Consider the following 26,018-nt stretch of genomic DNA (forward strand, 5'->3'; position numbering starts at 1 on the left):
ATGGATAGGATTTCGGAGGTATGTGCATTCACCAAAAATGATTGAAATTAACCCCGGCAACCGAAAATAATTTTTCCAGACAATTTGAAATTTTTGAATTTAATTGTTAAGAACTTTTTAACGAAGCCTCCATCAGTAAATTGGTATTCTTGTTTTTCGTTTTATTGTGGCCTCTAGAATCCCCCATTAAAACTTTTCACGGGGGTGGCCGAACACCCTCTATGTTTGCATACCTTTTATAAAAACACATGTCGAAATATACTGCGTGTGTCATGTATGTTTATAATTTTGCATATTCCTGTATATTTTGGCGTATTATCGATACACATTTGACATATGTCACTTACATATTTTATTGACGCAAACATCCCCAATGTGGTAATAACTTTCCCATCGAGTATGCGTTAAACAACAATTGTTTCCTTACGGTGTAGAAATGTAAGTTGTATGAACATTACGAATATAAAAAAATGGCTATCTTTAAACATTATCCTTTCGCAGAAGAGTCTGATTCGCGCATGCGCGTGCCACGTCCATCGCAGAGTCAGGAAATTCAATTTAAGATAAATAAATTTTTAATTAATACACGACCTCGGGGAGTTTCACGCAGTCGCAGTAAAATCTCGATATTCGTCAAAATAGAATGCTCTGGCATTGTATGATTAAAAAATTTACGGGGATATTAATATCATCGTACCAATTGCGGAGGCTAGAAGACGGCGTACGTTTTACTCCAGTGTAATTATATAGTTCCTATAACCTCTGCACGCGTATGAATACACCTCGAAATTAAAACAAAAGATCTCATAGATTAAACATTAATACACGTACATTTTAAAATAATTATTTCGAAGAGAGGAACAAAATTCTGACGAACAAAATTTTATTTCACAGAAAAGGGTTGCGTTTTCAGGTGTTTGCAAAATTTATTTTTCTCAAGAATTCTAGAAACCTTATAACGATCTCGACTAGCTTGTTCTACTATTTTTCTACACTAATAGGGCTTCCCGTTTATCGAATACATAAATAATTTCCCCGTACAAGATATCGGTGGATTCGGAACATCGAATTGCAAGATTTAATCCAAAAAAATGAATATTAAAAACTGCACAAATTCGTAAATCCTCAATAATCTATTTGCAGAGCCCAACAAATTAAGAATCACCGATCCGTATTGACAAAAACGGACCCATCGATCTTTGAATTGTCGAATTAGCGTACGATAGAGATGCTCGATCCTCGAATCAAACTTCCCGGGCTCGTTTTTGTTTCTTTCGTCGCGAATACCGGCGACAATTAAACTACACTCTCGACGGGAGTGGCCTGGCCCGGAGTTATTAACCTGAAGTGGCTCGAAGCCACTGGTTCTAACGACGCAAGAGCCCCTCCCCGCCCCCCCTACGTAGTACTTGCTGACTCGTGTTTTCGCACCCATGATCAAAGCATTATGTCGAAGTACCGCGTGTCTGATACACTTCGAGTAGGATAACTTGCCCGACGTACGGTCGACGTTCGTTCGAACGATCGCGATAACCGAAGCGTTTAATCAATTCTGAAACTCGGCGAACCAATTTGCCGCGGTTAAATCGACGACTCGCGCGCGAACGTTCATTTCTTCCGAACTTCCGCCATGTTTTTCCAAGTATCCCCGGAATCGAGAAGGTTCGTTGTAATAATTCCCCGAACGTCGTTAAAAACGATTCGTGGACGAATTCGGGCAGCATTTAGTAACTTCGTTCGGTGTATGATCCAAATGGTACGCTCGATTCTTGACTATGGTACTTTTATAGTGTATGACTAGCGTAGTAGCGGAAGCAGTTTGGTCGTCTCCCGTGTCGCAGCCCGAAATAAAGCAGTATTAAGGTTAACCACGTGATGCTTAATTGTTCACCGATCTCCTTCATCCCCGGCCACCTGCTCTTTAAAACGATGTTATACATCAAATTCTCATACAATTCTCTCTTCGGTTCTTTTGTGCCAAACTTATTCTTCGATAAATAATAAATTCAAGCAATTTCTATCGGCGATGCATAATACAGCGATCGTTGATAATTGTTCGAAATAATATCAACCCCCTATATAATCGCTCGAAAATCGTGCGCGTACAGAAAACGTTTAGAACTGTTTCGAAAGTTCTTTTCTATCGACTGCGCATAACAAAGAACAGTTGACAATTGTTCGAAATAATATTAACCGCTCGTTCGAAAAGCGTGCACATACAGAAAATATTTAAAACTAATTAAAAAAGTTCTTTTCTCTCGACTATGCGCAACGCAGAACAGTTGACAATTGTTCGAAATAATATTAACCGTTCGTTCGAAAAGCGTGCACGTACAGAAAATATTTAAAACTATTTGAAAAGTCTTTTTCTATTCGATCCATCGTCGGAAAATACGGCCTTCGATCGTTTCGATGTTGCGAAATTGCTCCGCCCGTGGAACTCGAACCCGATCTCGCGGAAACTGTTACACGTCGAAGCGTTCTCCACGGGGATCAGCGCGCGTTAAATATTTTTTTGCGGTAAATATTTTCGAACGGCGATAAAGGCGCACGATAAAAGTTACCGTCGACGAGAAACGCCGGGGGGGGTGAAAATCGGGGAACGCGCGGATTCGCGTCGCAATTAAACTCTCGCAGTCCGCTGAACGACGATTCGCCGCGCGTGAATGAATTCTTTCTTTCTTTTTTTTTTTCTCTCTCCTGCGATCCTCCCGATGGATTTATGCGAATTTTACAACGTTTTGTTCGCAGGTGCAGCCGCAGCAGTGACGTCCGCGAGCGGTCACGGTTTCGACGCGCATTTACGCGGTCCGAGTTTCGTCATGGAACCGCCGTCGAGGATGGAATTTTCAAATTCGAGCGGCGCCTGGCTGGACTGCACCGCGACAGGAAGCCCGCCGCCCAACATCGATTGGTCGACCGCGGATGGACATCCGGTGAACGACGTACCGGGCGTGCGGAGGGTGCTCAGAAACGGCACGTTGGTCCTCTTGCCGTTTCCGGCGGCCGCGTTCCGGCAGGATGTGCACAGCGCGGCCTACAGATGCTTGGCGAGCAATTCCGTGGGCAGGGTCCTCAGTCGCGACGTACAGGTCAGAGCAGGTAAGAAAACAGCACTTTACTATCGACGATCGTCGCGAAATTCCGCTGAAATAAACACCTTATGCATGATGAATCGTATATTACTCTGGGGGAATAGAAAATAATATACGGTAGCTCATGAAAGTATTCGAACGCCTCCAATGTACATCGTTGACAAACAGAATTGCACACGTTAGGCTTAAGGTTTTGAAATAAGATTGTAAAGTCACATAGGAGTATCGAGAATTCATACGGAATGTTCAGGGCATTTAGTGGAAGCATACCGTTTTCAGAAAAGTGAATTTGCAGTACAGCCAGTGTTATTAGTTTTTTCGTGAGTGGACGCGTAAAGGTCATATAAAGATCAACTTTGTTTTTTTAAATGGAATGAGGTATTTTTTAATACATCAATCGATTCAGCTGGACAATCGTTATAAAAAAGTACTAACTATGTAACGTCGAAAAATTAGTAGTTCAGGAGATATTTCAATTTAAATTATTTAAATTCTTAAGGCATCATTACTACCGCACCTACCGTTGAACCATTCCTGTAAATAAACGCTAATGTCTTAGTACAACAGTAATGGTGTTTTAGAATTATCTAAATTGAAATATCTCCTGAACTACTAATTTTTCGACGTTACATAGTTAGTGCTTAGACACATAGTTACATAGACATCTAGCAGTTATTACCTTATATACCTCCGGTGCATCATGCATATTTCGAAACACTGCCACATGCAGAGCATAAGCAAATGCCATCAATATCTTGTAATTTTAACAATGCAACTAGCGTCTAAAATTAAAAATACTACTTCTACTTTATGTCGTGTCATTATTTGTAAACAAAATTGGATTAATATGAAATATATTTTAAGTGATATTTGATTTTTCAAAATTGAAATTAAACGATTTTTACAATTGTCTAATTTTGAAAGTGGTGCAAGTCCATTTGCAGCCCGTAAGTATACATCAGTTTAGTAAAATACGCATAAAACAAATTTATATAACCAAATTACATATTGATAAAACAGTAGAAACATTGCCAGACTTCATATAATTCGACTAAAGTTTTTAATTAACAGATATGTTAACCTTTAATTTTCTCGAAACAAGAGAAAATGGATTTACACCACTTTCAAAATAAACGGTCCAATTATTAATCGTATTAATTTTTTAATGGTTTACGACGTATAGATAAAATTATTTTGGAATTTTATTAAGGTTGAGCTATGGATTCAATGTTTGTCTCGTCAATTATAAGAATACGGTGATTCTACGTGAAAAAACAAATGGAAATTGAAGAATAACATTGTTTCATTGGAGGCTTTGTTGTCTGGAAAATCGGTTTTAGAATACTGCTTGGCCATGGGTCTAAGTAAAAACAGTGATAATGGTCAGACGCGTCAGGCAAATTCAATCGGATGTGTGCTCTGTGAATATTCAAAGTCGATTTTCTCGACGACAAAGAATTTTATTCTTCACATTCGTATATATGAGATTATCGTAAAACTGCATAAACTAAGATTGCGTTGCCATATTTTATTAAAACTTTTCTATAAATCCTTTAGCACAGTTGAAGGGCTCGTTTCCCAGAAAAGTAATTCTCTCTCGTAATACCACCCCATTTTCTAGACGATTTTGCATCAATTTAGAGAAGGCAAAAAATTCATAGGTTTTGTACGGTCTGCAATATTAATAATAGTGCAGTTTATTTCGCACGAAATTCTCTAAATTTATTCATGAAAATATTTAATTTTGACTGTTCCGAGAGTCACCGAGTCGAGCCTTAACGTTTCAGAAACTTTATTTTTAATACCCGTTGGAGGAACGTGCCATTGTGCGCAACTTGACTCGCGTTTATTATTATTCCAATCCGCAGAGAATTTAGCCCGATGTATTTAACTATTTATGGAAAACTTATCTACTCGTTAATTACTAATTCTACTTTTGTTAGTGGTAATAAACATTGACGGCGATGTGATACTATCCGCTTTAACCGGTACTAACTACAAAACCACAGCAGTATCGACGAAAAGCAGATAATACCAGTCATTAATGCTTACCAGCGCCGGGCGCAAGTAGAAATAATGAATAATAGCTAGACGCATTTGCCGAAGTATATTAAAACGTCAATTGTTGATAACGAATTCGCGTATAAATAAATCCCATTCCACGTTTGCTGTTCGTATCGACGGAAAGAATCGTACTTCTCGATTATAACACGAATTTTAACATAATATCCACACTATAACGTCAAACTAAATAAATCTACTTTATATCCTTTTTTACTTTCTCCACAAATACTTTTGTCCATACTTCTACCTACGAGAACTAATTTAAGTATTTATTTAAACTACCTTAGCGATCGGTGATTTAATTTTATACATTCCATCGATTAACAATTTTTCCATCTTGCTCTGCCAATCGTGCCCACTTCAGTTTCGATCACATTTGAGAATTATGGAGCAAACAGAGCGACCTGAACGAACACGGTCGCGGTTCGAGCGTTCGAAATAAAAAGATAATTACAAAAATAATTAAAAGACCATCAAGGAATGCGTCAGACGCGTTCCAATGGGTGAAGAAAGGATGAAGTCCTGGCCAAGGATGTTCCGATTCACGCCAGTTGCGGGCGAAACGCGGCGAGCGTCGCGCGGACCTCGGTGTAATTACCTGTTTAAAAAAAAAAGGGGGGGAAGGAAAAGAAATAGGAAAAAATGCAATCTGAATGCAAATCCGTGGCAGCTGCGGGGTCGAGTCGACGCTTTCAGGATTGCCAACTACTGCCTCGCGGCTATAAAGTTCTGGCCCGGACGCGTGGCCGTTAATTAAAACTTTACTTCCTGCTTTCGGTTTAACGGGAAAGAAATTTCTATCCCGGGGCCCGGCTGACCAGAACGGAAGTACCCGCAACATTCGTCGCGAGCCGCGGGAAATTCAAGGAGGAAAGCCCGCCCCGAGATCCTGTTTCGCCCCATTTCATCCCGTAACTCCGTTCGCGTTCAACGTTTTCAGAAGGAAATGCATTTTTCGGGCGCATCGATCGGAAAAACGTTTCGTCGAGAAACCGGAGAATTCGTTTCGCATCGTCGATCTTGCTTTTTCATACTCAAAATTTCGCCCTTTACTTTTCGAAATTGGCGATACGTTCCACGAAATTTGCGGGGGAAATACAAACGAAACGATGAAACAGATCGAATAACACAGAAGCTGACTTTTATCGTTTAAACTGAATATAGAGGCAGATGTACGTCAAATTTAGAACTTGTGCAATGATTTTGAAAACTTAGAACAGTTTAATTTTGCCAGGGATCGTCGTATCGGGTTCACAACTTCTCAAAATCAAATTTTAAAATTCTTTTCGTTCCCCTACCGAGTAATTAAAATATTCGACGTTACTTTTTACCTAATATCAAAATATATCGTTTCTTGAGTCACGGACCTCTTAGCTACGTTTTCACAACTTCTCAAAATCAGATTTCACCTTTCGCTTTGAATGTGTTACTTTAAATATCAAAGTTGACAACGTATAATATCGCAATGGACGACGTTGTGGCGCTAATTTCACCTATTTGTCACTCCAGGCTTAACCTTTTGACTGCGGCGCGTCCTAGAAAGAATCCATCAACATAGATGGCGCGATGGTCGCATGCCTGTCGCTGCGACTGGTGACCAAAAAAGTACCCGGAGATTTAAGAGACCATTCTTACCGTTTAAAAAAATAATAAATGCAAATAAATTAAAATATCCAATTTGTATCCAATTCCATGTCGAATCAATTGGTAAAACAGTAAAAGGCGTTATAGTGAAAAAAATGCAGAGGGCGTGAATTTACGTTTTTATATATTGATAGACTTGTGAAAGCATATATATACGCCTTTAGCAGTCAAAGGGTCAATAACTTTTATCGAAATCCATCGTGTTTCGAAAATTTCAATCTACGATTAAACGTAATGGTAATTAGCATCGTCGGTTACGGGAAGGGACCAGCAACGATAATTTAGCGCGATAGTTATTCGTTGAATTGCGTCTAATGAGTGCAACGCAGGCCACGTAGGTGGTTGAAACGAAACTTATCGCTCTGATTATTACGGTCCGCTGGCTGTTGTTTACATTGGGGACAGGGGTGCGATACGACGAAAGGGAAAAGGAAACAGTGGGAGCAAACGGGACACGGTTACTCGTTGATCCGTTAGTAATCTGTTCTAACGTTGATCACGACACGCGGATAACGCTTTGGATCGTTCCGGGAGTTCCAAGAAGCGGTGGGGATAACTTCGGCGCAGCTCGCGAGGGACAAATCTGTTGCAGTTTGCGAGGGATTATTATATTCAGGGAAACGAGCGAGCAAAGTGTTCGTGCTTACGTTACGCGTGATACGATTATGCGGTTTCTGGTTAAACTAGCAGAAATTTGACGTAAAGCGTAGGCACTTGGCCTCTTTCAGGAATTCTGTGTCTTATTCTACTTATTGGAGACTTATCAGAGACTTTGTACCAATCGAAACATCGGGACACCGCAATGAAAGAAGAAGCTTATGTGATAAAGAAGATATTTATACAACATTTTAGTGAGTTTAGACGTTTGCAATTTTATTGTTGCTACGTTTAAATTCAAATTTTATACGAACCTTGGTATCTACAACTATAGGTTATTACCGATAAAAGTGAACAATCGCTAGATTAAAATTATCCTTGCAGCGTATTGTAAATTGATTTTGTTAAAATTATACAAGCGATAATATCTACGATAATCCACGTTTCTTAGAAATTACATATTTTGTACTAAAGGGTTTCATACTCGTTGATAAATGAATAATAATGAGAAAGGTAAGTTACAATTGTTTCGATCAAGTGGAATTCCAAGCGTGTATTCATTAGCTTGGAAATTGTCTCCGCAAGAAAGTGTGAAAGGAACGAATCTTGTCAAAGATTTATAGTACAATTCTTTCTTTAGTTCATTATTTTGCTATTCTTTCGTCCCTTCTCTATTTCTATTTCTTGTAATAGAATCAGAAATAATGAGAGAAGTAAGTTACAATTGCTTCGGTCAATTACATGGATTCGTAAAAAAGGAGATTCGAAGGTGGTTCAATGGCGTAGAGTTGTTCTTTTGGGCGCGTTTCAAACAAAAAAAATATACCAAAAAATTCGAGAATAGATAACATTCTGAAAATTGCAATCTCCCAGAAAACATGAGGATTTGTCACAAATTACCACGAAGCAATAAAAAATAAAATTCCGTTCTAATTTGTCCCACGCTGTGGTTTCCCTTCGGGGAGGAAATTCAAGGAATTCGAATTATTTGAAAAATTTACCAAATATCGTCACTGCAAACGTCGAACGAGACGAGGGACGTTGAACGTGAAGAGGGACGGGGTACGAAACAAACGGCAAGAAATTCAGCTGGATGGAGCACGACGACGGTCTTGGGCGTCGCGACGTCGGTGTGTCAGATTGCAGCGTCGCTGGCAGCTGGCCGTCGCCCTTGGAATTTCCGCGTAAATAAAATCTCCGGAAGAGCACGGTGCCTCTCGAGCGGTCGGGCGACGGTAGAAACAAAAAACGAGAGGAGAAAAACGAGCGACAGACGTCGAGGACGAGGCGTTCGTTACGCTTGCGTCGCTTCACGCCTCGCCGCTTCCCAGACGCCGACGTCGAGATTCACCCGGTTGTCGACGACGAGTAACGACGTGACACCCCGCGCGTAAGGCCGTCTATACGTGTGAGATCCTCTGCGTGTATGTGTGTATGTGTGTGTGTCTGGCCGTGCGAGTCGACGCGATCCATCTACGCTCCGCACTGAATCGCGTAACACGTTTCAATTACCGCCACGCGCTAGGCGTCATTCCGCGTGGGATTATGCCGACGGTTCTGTGTATCGCGACACTGGGTCTAATGTTCGAATTAATGTAACCGTTGCATGCGCCGGGGGGCCTTAGCGAGCTCATTGGAGTCATTCCTCGAACGATTACCGCGAGACGTTTCGAACTAACGTCGCGTTACAGTGGACCACCCCGTATATGGATAGATCAAGGGGGAAAACCACTATGACGGCAATTTTTTTTTTGTCTCTTTTCAATGTGTTGGGAAGCCCAACAATTTGTATTATAGGACACATCATTTAGTTCAACATCACTTGATTTGGTTATCTGGCAATGTATAGTACGGGCCACGATATAGCGAGGTCGTAAACTAAACTCTTGAGAGTTGGGACCAACTACTGACTACATAACATCTTGCTTGAGGATGTATTGCTGTATGCCTTTCTGTGTCCGTAACTGCGATACTTTTTCTCATTTTCTACCTTCATATATTATAAGCAGGTAAATTAAGATATCAAAAACTCGAGTAAGACCTTTACCTGTTACGATACCTCTAAAAATGGCGACACTGGATAAAACAGTTATTCGTACGGCCCTGACTATGGTCTAAGGCCCTTACGGTCAATTTTGTTTTTTTTTTTTTTAATAGAATGTTATATTTTGTATATCAAATTCCGAGTAAAAAGTATTTACCTTTATTAGCCCTAAACCTAATAGCTAACCAGCAATTTCACTTTGTTCCTTGATTATTTTCATTGTTCTATAGAAATCTGTGATAAAGTTGAGTCTCCAATTTGATATTACGCGAAGAAAATTGTCAAGAAATAAAGTGAAATTTCTCGTTAGCCATTAGGTTTTGGGCTAATAAAGGTTAATACGTTTTTTACTCAGAATTCGATATTCTTCCACATTTTCATACAAAAAATATAGCATTCTATTTAAAAAAACAAAGTTGACTTTCAAATCTCCGAGACGCCTCTACGTATAAAAAAAAATAAATGCGCTACATAATGTACTCTTTTAAATCATGCAATTTTGTGTTACGCAAAATTTTTTCGTACAACGCATATTTTGGAAGTTATGGAGCTGCACAAGTCACGTGGACCACCCTGTATATTCGAAAATACTTGCATTTCCTGTTCGATGAAATTTTAATTCTTCCTTTTTGTCAAATATTTGCACGAAACTTCGTTTAAATACGACGCAATATATAAATTGTTTTCACACCGACGTGTCCCAATAAGCCAAAATCGACCCGTGCTTCGTTTCGATGGACTCTCGAAAAGTGACCAGATACCATACTGACTGAAATACGTAATATTTCTCAGAACCACCCTAACGTTCGCTGGACATTTTTATTTAAATCCTAGTCACGGTGTTCGAAGCGCGTATTCGTCGCTTCGACAGAAGTTTCGCGCAGATAAGTTCGCGTCCCGGCTCCGGGGCGAATATAAATAACTTCCCGCTTATTTGTTCGCAGTGGTGGCTCAGGCATACAAAGTCGACGTGGAAGTGATCGGGGGTGCATCAAGAGGATGCACGGCGGTGTTACGATGCGTCGTTCCAAGCTTCGTGAAAGATTTGGTACGCGTGGTCTCCTGGCTGCAGGAACCCTCGTTTTACATCTACCCCTCTCTACAAGGAGGTAAGACTCGTTTCGAACGTCAATGGTCTCGACGATCGTAAGGTGCAATTAACGCGCGATATTCGCGTTGTCGGGGACTCGATGTTAAGTTTTACAATGGCACTGCATCGCGTGGCCAGAATTTCGATAATGAGATCCGATAACACGCATCGATTTTCTGTGTGACGTTCGCGGAAATTACAAGCAGATAAGCTCATTTGGTCGTATCGATGTGTTCGTGAAAGATAATATTTAAATTCATTTTATGTAAAGCGGACGTACGAGGAAAATTCTTTTTTTAATTTTTCTATTTATAGAAGAGTGTATATTATTTCGATCGATTTTAATTGACATTTAATAAAAGTCAGTCTTGATAGGAGTTACATATCGGACGATTTAATTATTTTGCGAATTAATCGACGTCATACGTCGTGGCGTGGACCAAAAATAATTCCAGTTGAGTAAAAATTTAAAAAATAAAAGAACACGCGTACCGTCACCGTTTCCTCCAGATACGTTCCGCCGAATATCATGGAAGTCTCCAACGAAAAGGATCCCCTCGCAAGAAAAAGGGATACCCTTTCATCCTTTATTACGACTCGCAAGAATTTATTCGACCACCGCAGAAAATACCGAAACTTTTTCCCAGCTCCGGTTTTCCGTTCATAAATCTGTCGCCTGCAAAGGGAGGGGTGGCCCAAGATTATAATAACGCGAACGTTCTATATATTTCCCTCGACATTAATTTCGTGGATTAATCGCAAAGCGACACGGGGAGGGGGCGGAGGGGTAAAAGTCGAGGAAAAAGGTGGTTTCGAAAATACGTGGAAAAAGGGTGGGGGCTAACAGCCGGAGCCGTGTGCACGTACGGCCACTCGAACGCTATTATTCTATATGAAAAGCGGACGCGCTATCGTATAATCGATAATTTCGCCTATCTACCTAGCAAAATGTAATATTCCGCGGGCTTGCGGGCAGGAGATGGCAATAAAAGCCCAAGGGACATTCCGGGGGCGCAGATGCAACGACACGGCCGATAGGTGCACGCCGCGAAGAATTATACGCGCTCGGTGGTGGAACGCGGGGGAACAAGAGGAGGGGAGGGGGTTTCGGTTGCAAGAGGACTGCGGTCGGGCGATTTTCACGCAGGCAGAGGGGCACCGGGGTGTATTATGCCATCGCGGGTGTTGCTTACCGGGGACTAAAATTTAATATCCGGGCAACGGGGGCCGTAACCGGCCGCTACACTGAAATTTAATATCCACAATAATCTTGCATCACCTTCCGCCCCCTCCCCCCCTCCTCCTGGGTTCGCGCGGGTCGAGATTCCCGGGGACATCGACCTCCCGTAACGCGACCGACTCATTAATAGTCGTAGAAAATTAATTAGATTTAAGAACGCCGGGGTTGTTTCGACGACGGCGGGCGTCGCGTCGGATCGAAAAAAGATGACGCTCGGTAATTAAAACGTGTAACATCGCGTACCCCGCTGCTATTAATTAGTAAGCTTAATTAGTAATCCTTTTAATTGGAACGCGACAGGTCGTGTTGTTAACGCCGTTCGACGGCGATCTTCGCGCGATCTATGGAACGAACGTAATTAATCTCTCTGTAACCGTGTACTCGATTCGATAACGTTTTATAATTGTCAGCCGACCGACGAGACGAACGTATTCATTGTCGATAACGGGTCAAAGGAGAGAGAAATACAAGAGCTGGCTCGTTTCCAACGGACCATTGTCGCTTGGGTTCTACGACGAGGCGGGCCCCGGCAGTTTTTATCCGACGCTGCGAAAAAATACGCCGGAAAAACGCGCGACACGAAGATATCGGCGAACCGTTATCGCTCGCTATCGCGAAATTTGTTGGGTATCGTTTCGTGCACTTGGTACAGTAATGAACCTGAACGCTTTATCTACCGCTTCAGATCAAAGCACAGACGAGGTGTACGGATAGACCTTACACATTACGGACTTTCGTGGTCCAATCTGACTGCCATAGAGACTCGAAAATTCGGAGGCGAAGGTGCAGAAATTTTTCGGCGAAAAAAAAACATTTCAAATCGTTCTGAAAAAATTACTGTTAGCTAGGGGTCAATTGCGATCATTTTTGGTGAATAGACATACGAGGCCAGAAATGGTTCTCTGAATTTCATGCGTATGTTTGCAACGTCATGACTCCTGAACGGATTGGAGGATTTCAATGTTTCAAAATGCAAACGACGCATATTTTAGTGAAGAATATGTAGAAATTCTAATAATGTTCAAAAAGTTGTTCCTCGACCCCGTAAAGTGAGAAATCTCCCATAAAAATGGTCCAATGTTCAAACAACCATAACTCCTAGAATAGTGAATATATTTCAATGAAACTTTTTTCTGAAATAGAGCACATGAGTACCTACAAGAAAGTATTAGACAACTTTTCTATAAGGCGTCAAAAAAAATTACTAAAAATCACAAACGAATTTTTAAGAAAAATTGACTGGGGGTAGGGTGCCTAAATTTTTCGACGAAATTGAAAAGATTCAAATCATTCTGGAAAAATTATTTTCGATTGCGAGGGTCAATTACCATCATTTTTAGTGAATAGACATACCCGCGAAATCCTAAGTACTTTCAAGAAAAAAATTCGAGTAGACGGCTAAATTTTTCGGCGAAAAAAAAATCGCACATCGTTCTGAAAAAATTATCGTTAGCAAGCGGAGCTAATCACAATCCTTTTTGGTCATTACACATAACCCCGAAATCCTACGCACTTTCGAGAACAAAATTCCTTACTGAAAATGTAATGTCTGACCATCCATTGATATGTTTCCCTGAAATTTTATGCGCATGTTTGCAACATTATAACTCCTGAACGGATTGGAGGATTTCAATGTTTCAAAACGTAAACGATGCATATTTTAGTGAAGAATATGTAGAAATTCTAATAATGTTGAAAAAGTTGTTCCTTGACCCCGTAAAATGAGAAAACCCCCTTAAAAATGGTCCAATCTTCAAACAACCATAACTCCTACAATAGTGAATATATTTCAATGAAATTTAGCAGCGAAGTAGAGCTCATGGATACCAATAAAAAACTATTACACAATATTTCCGTACAACATCAAACAAATTTACTAAAAATGAAAAACGAATTTTTTAGAAAAATCGACAGGGGTTTAGGTGAACAAATTTTTCGACGAATACTCTAGAAACTTTTTACCATTTCGGTGTCGATCCCAGAGGTATGAATTCAGAATGGTATAAAACCGCAGCGCTACCAACTATGAGAAAACTAATCTAGCGAAAAATCTCGATATTTATGATAACCTATGCAACGCGGATCGCAGCCAATTTGCTAATACGATTTAGTTTTTAGTCAATAATTGCATTACCCATCTAAGAGTGATACGATTATTAATTAAACGCTAAATAATATTACCCAGGTCTCACCACATGGAGGTTGCTGCGAATGGAGACCCTCTCTAACCGAATCCTAACTTAACTTCCATTAATACAGATTTTTTGCGAGAAACAACCTATGATCGTTGATCGAAGAAACAATAAAGGAAAGTACAACCAACCAAATCTAGCGTCGTCGTACTAAATTTAATACTAGGACGATACGATACACCGGGAAAAGCTAACAGATGAAAACGCGAGTAAATAATGTATATTACATTTCTCCGAGCATCAAACTGATATTAACGTGTGTTACATCATTACAAAATTCAATTATGAATGCTCAATTCATAACTTTGGCGATTACTTCCGTGTGCCTGCAAGGGGATTAGGGGATTAGTTGTTCGAAGAAGTAATTTGGACCAGACTAGACACCCGCATTAGCAATCCAATCGTCTTATCCTTCCTCTTCCACGCGTCCATAAACCGACTAACGCGGTTGATCGGACTCTAAATTCGACTTATTTCGGTAAATGCAATCCCGCGCGAGGCTGAAGCCTCCTTACACGGTATTATCTCTCTCTACACGCTGTACCGTGCTTGTATTGTGTTCCTATCTCGCGTATGTATATAACGTGACGTCGTCTAACGTTTACCTATCCACGATAACGGAGACAGTTTACCGGCGAAGCTGCTTTGCTACCGAAAGCAACTATGGATAAGACAGTGGTGGGGCGACACGCTTCAAAGCCAACTTTCCAAACAGTGTATCGCGAAACCATCCACTATACTCGAGATAAAAGAATTTCACCGTTTAAAACACCGACACTGACAAATGTACCCTGCACTCGACCAGATAAAAATATAATTTTGTTTATCGAAAACATGTAGTCTCTTCTTACGACCGACACCTATAACCTACACCTAAAATTACACATGTTTCAAGATGTTATGGCACTGAGAATCAACCAAAGATTTAAATTTTTTATTTTATCCATTCTATTTTCACGTATACATATTTCTAAAGTTAATAGTTTATTATAGTGTAAGTATAACAATAACACGCTAGAATGTCACAAACACCAGATTGTAATAGGCTGCTGCCTAGATCAATTGACAGTAAATAAAGTAAAATACAAAATTTTATATTTCAATGATGATTACTCTCAGTGACCTGTACTAATAGTTCTTGGAAGACGATGGGAAGATCAATTGACGCGATGAATATCGAAAATTCTATCGTTGTTGGTTCATTAGCCACCATTACGCTTGCTCAGACACGACTGGTTTCGCTCTTCCCAAAACTATCTCCCCACCATCTACCATGGAGACCTTACCTGACGTACCTCTTCGTGCCACTTGTAAACATTCGTTTACATTAATCGTCCTTACGATTAACTTCCAAAAAATATAAAACACTGTCGTTGTCGTCGGTTAATCGTTATACAACTCCTTGAAAATAATAACGAAACACTTTCGACGGTAGCGCAGATTTTTAATAATATTTTTTTAGCTATCATAGTTCAGGTTTAAAGGGTGAAACTAAATGATTTATAGCCTATACAAAATGATTCGCGTTTTTGCGTTGAAGCTACGCGGAAATATCGTAGTCGCAAATACTTGGAATATTTGGCTTATTAAGGCTATTCGAGAGCATTAAGATTATTAGGGTTAATGGTACTAATGGAACTACCGAGACTATAGGGTTTGGTTAGCATTGTTGCGATTATTGGAACTAGAGAGATTATTACGATTATTGGAACTTCTGAACATATTGTGGATATCAGGTCTGGGTTAGGGAATATTGAATATATTAATACTGTCGGAACTATCGAAATTATTAATGTTATTGATAGCAACGTAGCTACGAAGACTAACAGAACTATTTGAATTATCAAAATTACTGAACGTACTGTGACTATCGGGATTACTATTAGGCCTATTTGTGTTATTGGGACTGCTGATAGTATCGAGTCTAGTGGGACAATATTCATACAAATATTTAAAGCATCGGTAAACTTCGTGGAGTTATTGAAATTAACGATTACACAGATTCTGCTTGAGATTATGTTTCCCATAGCTGTAACCGTCGCGCGTACAAGCAAACTGTTACGTATAACTTGCATACGTGTATAATACCGTGTAATATTTGCTCTGTAGAAACATTACAAGAGACTCCTCGAACCTACAATTATTCGCACCACCGAGTATACGGACGAGTCCCGAGAGCCTCCGTTCGTCAACCCCTCCACGAACTCTGTCAATCTCTCCAATTTCCACAATCTGTATTCGCCTGAGACCTAATTCGACCGTCCCCGATGATTAAATCACCGTCGAGAGAACCATAATCCACGCCCGCGCGTTCCTGGCGCTATTTATCGAGTCACGAGCCGAGAGAGTACCCCGCCCGTGAATTTAACGGGCGACGCGAAAGTCGCGCGAGTAAAAAACGTAACAAATTTAATACGAGCCACCCAATGCGATTTCAATCGTAACGACGACGTGCTCGGCGTACCAGACGTCCGCGCGGGATTAAATTTTACCCGTTCCTCTTGTCTCGTCCGTTTCCTTCGACCTTCTAAGCTCGCCAGACGGGAAACTCCATTTTCTGACCGGAATCATAATACGATCGATACAAATCGAAACAATACATCCGTTTATCTGTTACATCCATCCATGCACATCTATCAGGATCGGATTGCAGTTAATTCCGCCCGGGCAATTCATCTTCGGCGCACGTGTGCGTGAACACACACACACACACACACGCTGAACCGTCCATCTTCATTTCTTCGACGGTCGAATATATCTTAAATCTTCGTCGATTCCGTGGATCAGTTTCGTGGATTACTTTTCGACTGCGATATTTTTTTGTTCATTCGATACATCTACGCCATAGCAATTCTTAAAGGGCTGTTCTACCTTGCAGGCACGAAAAATACATGTTTCTTTGCGATTCTTTTTTTGCGGGTTATTAAAGAGCGATTGATCCCGGGGTTTGTAGATACATTTATTATATATTTAGCTATATTTACGAATTTTTGCAGCTCATAATATCTATTGATTACGCCGTTTTTGTTGATCAACAAACAACAATTTTTACGAATGGCGCCCGACTCTGTATGTGATATCTTGCGAACAAGTTGTCCGAAATCCAAAATCCAACTATATTCTTAATATAGATGAGTGTGGTTATAGCACGAACTAGGATCTTTTCAAAAAAACAAAAAATGGCAAAATGGTAGCTATTTTACGAAAAAATACTGAATATTTTCATATATTCGATTGCTTTTTTTGTTAATAAAAGAAAAAGTATTGCATATATCGCAATTATCCTAGTTCATGCTATAGAGAGACCAGTTCTAAAGATACTGTATAAATTTCATGTTGATATCTTGAATAGTTTTTTTGTTATCACATACGCAGTGCTGAAAAATGTAGTTTCGAGGAAAACAGCTTTTAAGTTTCACGTCCAGTTCTTATAGTTATAGCAGGCTATAACTTCGTTAGTTTTTCAAATTTCAATTTAATATTTGGTAGATATATTTTCGAGACTACGTGCTAATAGAAAATGCAAAAAAAATTCATTTTTTTAAATCCCACGAAGTAGAAAGGCCCCTTAATTTTACGACGTTGTGCTTTCGATCCTTTTACGATGAATAACAGCGTGTGCATAAAAACAAATATAAATAATAAGCATCGGCTTGGGTCGGATATTGCAAAGTAACTCGTGAAATTGCATGGTTCTCGAAACAAAACGAGTATAAAAACACATTCACCGAGGCCAATTAGCGAATGGGAACAAACACTAGAGAGCGCGAACAATCGCTTGCGAACGGTTTTCAGGTAAACGAGCATTCAAAACAACATCTGCTAATGAAATGAACATTGAAATTTTCACGCTCGCGTCGACGTACGTGTGCGTATAAACTAGTTGATTAAGACGTTAGCAAGGACTTGATATTCAATAGGAGTACGAATACGAAGTCTTCGAATCCGACGATTCGACGTCCGCCCGGTCGAATAGGAAAATTGTGAAATATTTTTATCGAATCCGTACATTATTAAAGACGCGACGCATTTAAAATTTTCTCGCTAAATTACCGAGAAGTTTTAATTGCTACGCTCGGGAGCACGCCAATTGAATTGTCATTCCACGTACAAGTTGCTGTAACGCGTTTGAATTAATTCTTTAACGACCGGTCGCGACTCGTTAAAGCTCGGACAAAGATAAAACGTTATTGTTTTGCGTTTCGTTTCCCGCGATTTCATCGCGCGAATCGAAAACCGTGAAAGAAACGTTATAAGTATGTTTATTTAATTTCTTTACCCGGGTATAAATTGCCGGAGAACATTGTGCGCGTCGACCGGCCGGGTCTCAATGGGGAAAATAATATAAAAATGCATATACCGTCGCTACCGTATCGACGACTCGATACGATTCGCAATAAAATGAACGGGAGACGTTTCGTTGTTCCCTTTCGACTATTTTTGTTTGTATTTCCCTTTTCTCTCCTCCGCTGCGAAAGAATTCGCGTGACTACAAAAGCAAACATTCGTTTCCAATATCTGTATGTTTCGTCGGAAGGGTTTCCTTTTCGAAACAGTGGATCGATCCGCGCGTTGGACGTTCCGCGTATCTACGGTCTCCTCCGCTCGAGAAACCGGGTTCACGATCGTTGAATTCCTTCTAAACGACAGCATTCGAGAAACTCACTTAACACGCCAGAAATCATAAATCCAAAAATATTTTCGAATCGTTGGTCACTGAAAATTCTTGGTATTTACGAACCGTTCGAACGATTTCTTCTTCTAACAATAAGTAGTAATATTTGAGAAACTTGACGCGCTAAAAATCATGAATCCAAGAATATTAATCGTTGGTCACTGTAAATCCTTGGTATTTACGAACCGTTTGAGCAATTTTCTTTCTTCGAGTTTTATTGATCGCGACCGATGCCTCGCGAATTCGGCGATCTTGTTTTTAAATTATCGTTCGTCGACAACATATTTGGATTTGCGACACCAGTTTCAACATATTACTCTAAGCGTAACATATCCATCTTACTAATAGCGCCATGGTCAGACTACACGTAATTCGAGGTAGCCGGCGTCGGTCTCCCCCTCCCTTGTTTCGTACATGGACGTGTATATGTACATATGTACGGTTATACATAAGGTACATACGTGGCCTATCTACCTTGAATAGAACCAAGGGGATGAGCCTAGGTAGTAACATCGAGTGTAATACCGAAACTACATAACCCATCCAAGCCGGCTGACTTGGCCGACAATCGCTATTTAGGTGGGCCGCTTATCTCAGCCAGTCTTAGCTGTGCTAATGTCTCGTGGCCGAATCTACTCCTGCACGTAGATACAATAACGTGCACGGGAGAGTCTAGATAGAGACGGTCGCTAACAAGACACCGCAGTTAGGGAGGGAAGAAAGGAAATTAAAGCGACGAGAGTCGAAAATAGTCGGCGATAGAGGCAGAAGCGTGGGAAACGAGATAAGAGAGATCGCGGTTTAAATTAACAACGAGATACCAAGGAAGCCGGATTACATTTTAGGAGAAGAAACGAACGAGGAAGATAGCAGATAAACTTGAATGTCAACCCTCGTGCGCTGTGGGTACAATTGTAGACAAATTTATGGAGTTCTTCGAGCGTTCCACGAACTCGGATTTGGATAAAAACTGTTGCTTTTTAGAGATAACGAAGGTGGCTCGTAGAGATTCATCGAGGTTTCCGACAAAAGAACGTTGCCACGTGTTATTTGCACGTCTACAATGCCAAGAGTGAAGAAGCAAGGAAATCGAGATACCAGGGAGTGACGAATGTTTGTTAAGAAACCTGCAAGATATAGTAACATTGATGGTTGTGAAGGAAGACAATGAAGAAACGGGAAGAAGAAACCTTGGGAGAGTAATGAATAAGAGATTAAGTCGGTAAAATGGGCGAGCCAAACGGGGAAGAGTAACGAGATAAGAATAACAGGTGCAAAGAAAAACGGGAAGAAAAGGAGAAACCGACGGTAGGACCTCCCTTGGACGATTCGTGAACTACGTTAAAGATTCCCCCAGCGGCGAAGGAGGATTCGCGAAGCGTTCGTGAATGTTTAGGATAACTGCCGTCATTAACGTTGCTCCGGCTTATCTAAGGTACGAGCAGGGATTAAGCCGCGCAAGAACGAAGAGATCGTATCTGGCGTCATCCAGGAACAGGTCGCTGGAAATCTCGGAATTAGCATAATTATCATAACGGTAAAACCGTTCGGGTAAAGTATCGCAAGCCGGGGGCACCGGTGTCGCATCGATGGTTCCGAGTTATTAAAGATAATTCCGAGCTGGAGTCCCGGTTTATTGGAAAATGTCGGTACCAATTACCGTGGTATACGGCAAATATGAATATTACAGAGACTTAGGAAATTGCGTGTTATACGTAACGGTCCATTGCGAGGGTATTAATAATTTTGTTATTTGAAATAATAGGGAGTTGCTAACGAAAATGTTATACCATCGAGGAAGACGAGTCACGTGTTCGTTAATGCGTAGGAAAATTATCTTTCGAGAATTTCCAAGCTAAAATTAATTCGAAAGTCATTGAGATTGTTGAATTCGTTTTTTCATTAGCCGTGACGATAGGAAGTAAAAAATACATGCTATTTAAAACAGTCAAGGTGACTCGTCTTATCGAATGAAACAGTTTTTCGACATTTTTATTACTCCACTTTGTTCTCGTCGAGGTACTTGTTCACTTTTATTTCAAACATTTTTTCGTCGGATTAGTGTAAATGACTCAAAAATCGACTGTTAGGATGAACCCCCTGTGAAGCGTCAAAGTAAACGACGAAATAAATATGGAAGACAGCGTAAATTATAATAGTTGTTACACTCAGGAGATAGAGGATGAAAAGCCCTTTAAAATGAGCGTTCGAACAAGTCGATAGCTTTATTAGTTACGAAGATATAGCGATTTTTGTTTCAAGTCGATGCGGTGGCTAGTTACGGAGATATAAGGGTCCGAAGCGTTTGTTTACATTCTTACTACTGCCTCGTTAAGGCCGTTGACCGCACGTGCTCAGAGAAACTAGATCACTGGGCCACGAGAGTCACGAGTCACGTACGAGAAAGAGAGGTCCGGAGCGACGCGTCAGACGAAGACAGAGATAGACAAATTAGAAAAATTACCCCTTTACATAAATTACGATATCTCGAAAACGGTAAGTCGGATCGCCAAAAACCAAAAACCATTTTAAAGGGGAAGGTTCACCGCTTCTAACGATGGCTCAGTTATGGATAAAACATGAGCAATTTCGGAACTGCACGCGCCCAAAGTTTTCATATTTTTAATACGCGTTACTAGACTGTTTATTGAAATATTACGAACAGTAAGTAAATTACTGGGATAATTTAATTCACAACAATTCTATTAAATGTTTTTGACGTCGCCGACGATGATTATTTCATGAAATTTTTTTTACTTTGATAGTCTGTTAGCCTCTATTTAACAAGACTAACACGATTTCCATTAAGCCGGTTAAATGAGCTGTCGAAATTTGGATATACAGTCAACGAGAACTAATCGGCTTTGTGGATGCGGACTGGACAGAAAATACAATCGATAGGCATTCGAACGGTACTTTTATATACCAATTTCTCGGGGCAGCAGTAAGTTGCAGCCGCAAGAAACAAACTAGCGTTGTAATTGCAAGATTATTTTATAGCTAGAAGACAAAACTAGTTAAAAAAACTACTTATATTCCATTCAGAATCATAGTATATTTGCTGGTAATATTCGTGTTATTTAACACTCTGACTAACACTCTGACAAAATTTTCCAACTATAGAATTAAAACAATTTATTCTAAAATTGAAATTGAAATGTTAAATAAATTTGTATAGGACGAAGTTTAACGTGGTTACGAAAATAAGTACCGAAGACAAATTTTAAGTTATGCAGTTTACAGTTGTTTAAAATCCAAGTTGTCGTCTCGTAAAAAGTTGTACGGTTTTGATGTGGCAGTCAACGTGTTAAACAGCAAAGATTTCAAGGTACTCTAATTTCAGTGGGTCATCCTGTATTACCGCTGGAAGGGCGTAAACGTCGACTGTGAAATTCGTGGTCCCTCGTTCAAATGACACGCCTGGAGTATCATCGCCAGAGGGACCATTTAATCGCATTTGACGCTACGAGCGATGGTTCTCGTCGTTTTCGTCGTCGAAATTGTAATCGACGGTTCCGTTCGCCCGGCAAAAAGTTTAAACACGATCACAAACCGTTCCAGTTGTGACTTACAACGAAATTGATTACTAAAACAATCTGCAGGGAGGAGGGGGGGCGATTGGAAAACTAGTGATTTTACGCGAAAAAACAAATCGAAAATCTGCGACAAAATTGTTTCTAGGCGACATTGTTTCGGTGGAAATAGATTTTCAAAATGCTCCGACTACGGGCGATATTTAATTTTAAAATATTTTTCAAAGATATCCTTCGTGATATTCTCTATTTAATTGCTAACACAGCGAACGAGACGTTTTTTTTAAATTTTTTTAGAACTGCTGATCGTAGTTCGGCACGACAAAATCAGTAAAATATTATAATTTTTCTGTAATTACAGATGGGAAATTTCATCTGCTGCCTACCGGTGAACTCCTGGTCCACAGTCTGGAGTTCAGCGACCAGATACACGGTTACAGGTGCCGAACGATGCATCGTCTCACCAGACAGGTCGTCGTAAGCTCCGTGGCGAACGTCAGGATAGCGGGTGGGTTTCGCGGTGAGATCGCGTTTTTTGCAATTACACGCGGCGTTAATCGACTTCTTCCGACCTTTTTGCAGATCACAGAGGGGTAATGCCACCGGTGATTCTTGAAAATTCTGGCGTGGTTCACGTCGCCCAAGACGAATCAACGTCGTTGGTCTGCGTGGCGCAGGCCTGTCCCACTCCCGAATATCGGTGAGTTTCCATCTCGAAGATTGATTAAAGAAATCTCGTCCAATAGCCAGGGTCACGAGCTGCCCGAGATAGCTCCACTTTTGTTCGCGAAATCGATTAATTGACTGTGCAAATATAAATTAATGCAATTACAATAATATCAGCGATAATTAATCGCGCGATCGAAACCCGATGCGCCGTTTGTTTCTCGAATTTAATGTTGCCATTATTGCAAACCGCACCGAACGAATTTAATGACGTGTTAGCAAATCGCCGATGCAACGATCGAAATCGACCCGTCTAGAATTCTAAAAAAATTTATCTCCCATCGTTCGTCGACTATTTCGCGTTAACGAGTGCACAATATTCGTGAAAAGATAAGGTAATGGTAATTTTCTTAACCGTCTTATAGTCGAGCGTGGGATCATACGCTCACGGCGTGGCAAAAACTTTTAAGCGCACCATCTATCGTTACGCTATTTAAACCAATTTGCATAATTTTCTATGTCTCGGAAACTCGCGATAATACTTGCTCGAAACTTTCGTCGTACATTTTCGAGGAATTTATTTGTCGTGTACCGAATTAGACTTTATTCGGTTTTCGTAATTTCCGGGTTTTATCCGGTAGCTGTACATTGTAGCGATTTTTTGATTTTATTCAATTTCTCGTTTAGTTTGCAATTTAATTTAAAAAATTGATTATTTAATTTGATATAAAGCATTTTGACAATTTATAATCGCTACATGGAGAATGCAGGCCCCGAGATAAAATTGTTAAACGTCGAAATCGAATTTAAATACTATTTTCGGAGAAAGATCCGCCCGAGTGCAACATGTGTCCTATCAGAAAATGATTTTGACTCCTCGCCAACGGCGCTGTTTCGCTGGCAGAATCATTTATCAGAGGGCCACGTCCGCAAACCGCACTTTACAGAACCTGGACAGTGGAAATCTCGAGGATCTTTATCGTCCAGCGAACAGTCGCTCGTCCTAACTTCCTCGAAAACTTTCGTATCACCTAAACGCTCCTAAACTCGTATTAAAATCCACTACTTTCACCATTTATTTTCCAACGAGGGTTTCAAGCGGTACTTTGAAAGGAGATAAAATTTGCTAAAAATAATTTCGTAGGCGGATGATCGCTTTTAACGAGATTTTCGAAATTCCCAAATGTCGCACGATGCCTCGATAATATTGTCTCAAAGGTGTGCCGTGCACGAAACATCGCGCTGCGTCTTTGTACCTTTGAAGCGTACGTTCCAGATACATTTCGCATCTATCGTCTCGCGCGCGAAGAGCAGCTTGCGTCAGCTCTCGGCGCTTTTGGGACGCTCGGGAAGACGATAAAAGGAGAACGCGAGAAAACACGAGAAAAAGCAGAGCGCGTTTTCCTCTAATCTGTCGTTTCTTCTTTCGGGGAGGGGTTGGGAAAAAAAAAGAAACGACGAAAAAATTACGACCGTTTCTTGGAGGGGGTGCGGATGGGGGACTTGAAAAGGGAGACAGAAAGGAGGGAAAAGAGCCAAAGGAAGATTGAAGACGGGAATATTCGAGGTAGACGGTAAGTGAAGGAATAAGGACTGGGCGCGACTTTGATCGAGGAAAAGTGGGAGCACTCGAACGTGAAACCTCGCGAGCGGTGCACAATCGGAAACTCTCCATGTCGGTCGAGGTCTACGAGGAGCCTTCTACTCCGGACCCTCTTTTTCTCCTGGGATTTCCGGATCCCCTTTTTCCCAGTGGCCGCCTATCTATGTATATGCGCTAGACAAGAAACAGAAAGGATAAAAATTTATTGGCAATATCGGTGACCAAGGCGACGTACGGGTCACAGTGTGTCGCGTAAATGGGAATTCAGAACAAAAATCATACCTTCTAAACTAGTCAATTTTCGACCTAAGACCTCTTACACTTCTTCGAAGACAATAGAAAGATGCATCAAGTGATGCACAAAAATTATACATTTTTGTTAAAAAAAATTGAATCGACCTTGATTTTTTATTGCATAAAAATTGTTTCGCTAATTTTTACTATTGCAATTTCTTGTCAAGCGATTGTTGTGTAAATTTTGTTCGAAAAGTTTTTTGATTGGCTTAGAGGAAGTGCCTGAAGTATCGTAACGATCATTTCCAGTATATGGGTATTCGAGAAGAAAATCATAACTTTGCATCTGTCTAATGTTTTTCCTTTATTCCTTTTTGATTAAAATATGAAATAGATACAGATACAATTTCTTATCTTGTAAATAAATAGAAGAACATTTTTTTATTAGATTGATTCCGATTCTGATTCGGAGCAGGTATCAGTAATTGCAATAATGATTTTGATCATTTTCTCTGTTTCGGGCAAATTCGAGCAGCTAAAATTAGCGTTGAATTAAAGTTTAATGTGCCCTAAATTAATATGCGACAAATCATGGAGGTATTTTTTGGTATTTTTTTTTAAACTCAATTCAAAGTTGATAAACGTTTAACGTAAAAAATTGGGATCAATTGTTAATATTGTAAAAAGATTGTTTAGCAGTTCGGAAGGTACTATAATAGTGTACACAACTTGCAAAAATCAAATTAAAAACACAAATTTTCGGTAAATGGCATATGTTTACATCATTTTCCACAAACAAATTGGTAAATTCAGTAAAACTTATGGATAGTGCTGAAATCTACGTTCCTTTATTAACATTTTGGAATATAAGAGTTTATAAAACATGGACTTTAGTTTGTTAACTTTTGCCCATTGCTGGACACACTGTGCGGTGGTACAAAACGCTTATCGCGAGACCTTTAGAAATTAGCCGCGAATTCGAACGTATGGATTTTAAAAATACACGATTTATAGAACAACATTGTTTGTGGCAATTTGGTAGAAATTGGCTATTTTCGATCTGGCTGACAGTGAATGAATTTTACGTTTTACAGAATTTATTCTAAAAAGTCTTAGGATGAGGATAGATGATAATGCATTAGAAAAATAATCGATAAACCGTAGAATTGTTAGGATAATTCATTCAACAAGTTTACATTCTTATCCACTTTTAGTTTTCATATTCACGATAACAAACGATATTGGAACGAAATATTTCTTAAAAGAGGTAATATTGATATTACATATAGCTTCGATGGTAAATAATAATTATTACGTGGCCAGAGAGAAAAGTTTCAGGAC

The 26,018-nt window shown here is 40.1% G+C and overlaps 1 protein-coding gene across 1 annotated transcript in view; it reads left to right on the forward strand.

The window, feature by feature from the left end:
* The first annotated feature begins 2,807 nt into the window (after positions 1–2,807).
* Positions 2,808–26,018, forward strand: part of LOC122400497 (Down syndrome cell adhesion molecule-like protein Dscam2) — a 64,886-nt gene continuing 41,675 nt past the window's right edge. The window contains exons 1-4 of the mRNA XM_043402009.1: positions 2,808–3,102; positions 10,389–10,553; positions 22,536–22,682; positions 22,757–22,874. Coding sequence (XP_043257944.1) covers positions 2,823–3,102; positions 10,389–10,553; positions 22,536–22,682; positions 22,757–22,874 — 710 coding nt within the window. The 5' untranslated portion in view covers positions 2,808–2,822. The remainder of the gene's footprint in view (positions 3,103–10,388; positions 10,554–22,535; positions 22,683–22,756; positions 22,875–26,018) is intronic.

Source organism: Colletes gigas, unplaced genomic scaffold (genome assembly GCF_013123115.1).
Source record: "Colletes gigas isolate AHSC1104 unplaced genomic scaffold, ASM1312311v1 Colletes_gigas_Sc00018, whole genome shotgun sequence".
Classification (NCBI taxonomy): domain Eukaryota; kingdom Metazoa; phylum Arthropoda; class Insecta; order Hymenoptera; family Colletidae; genus Colletes; species Colletes gigas.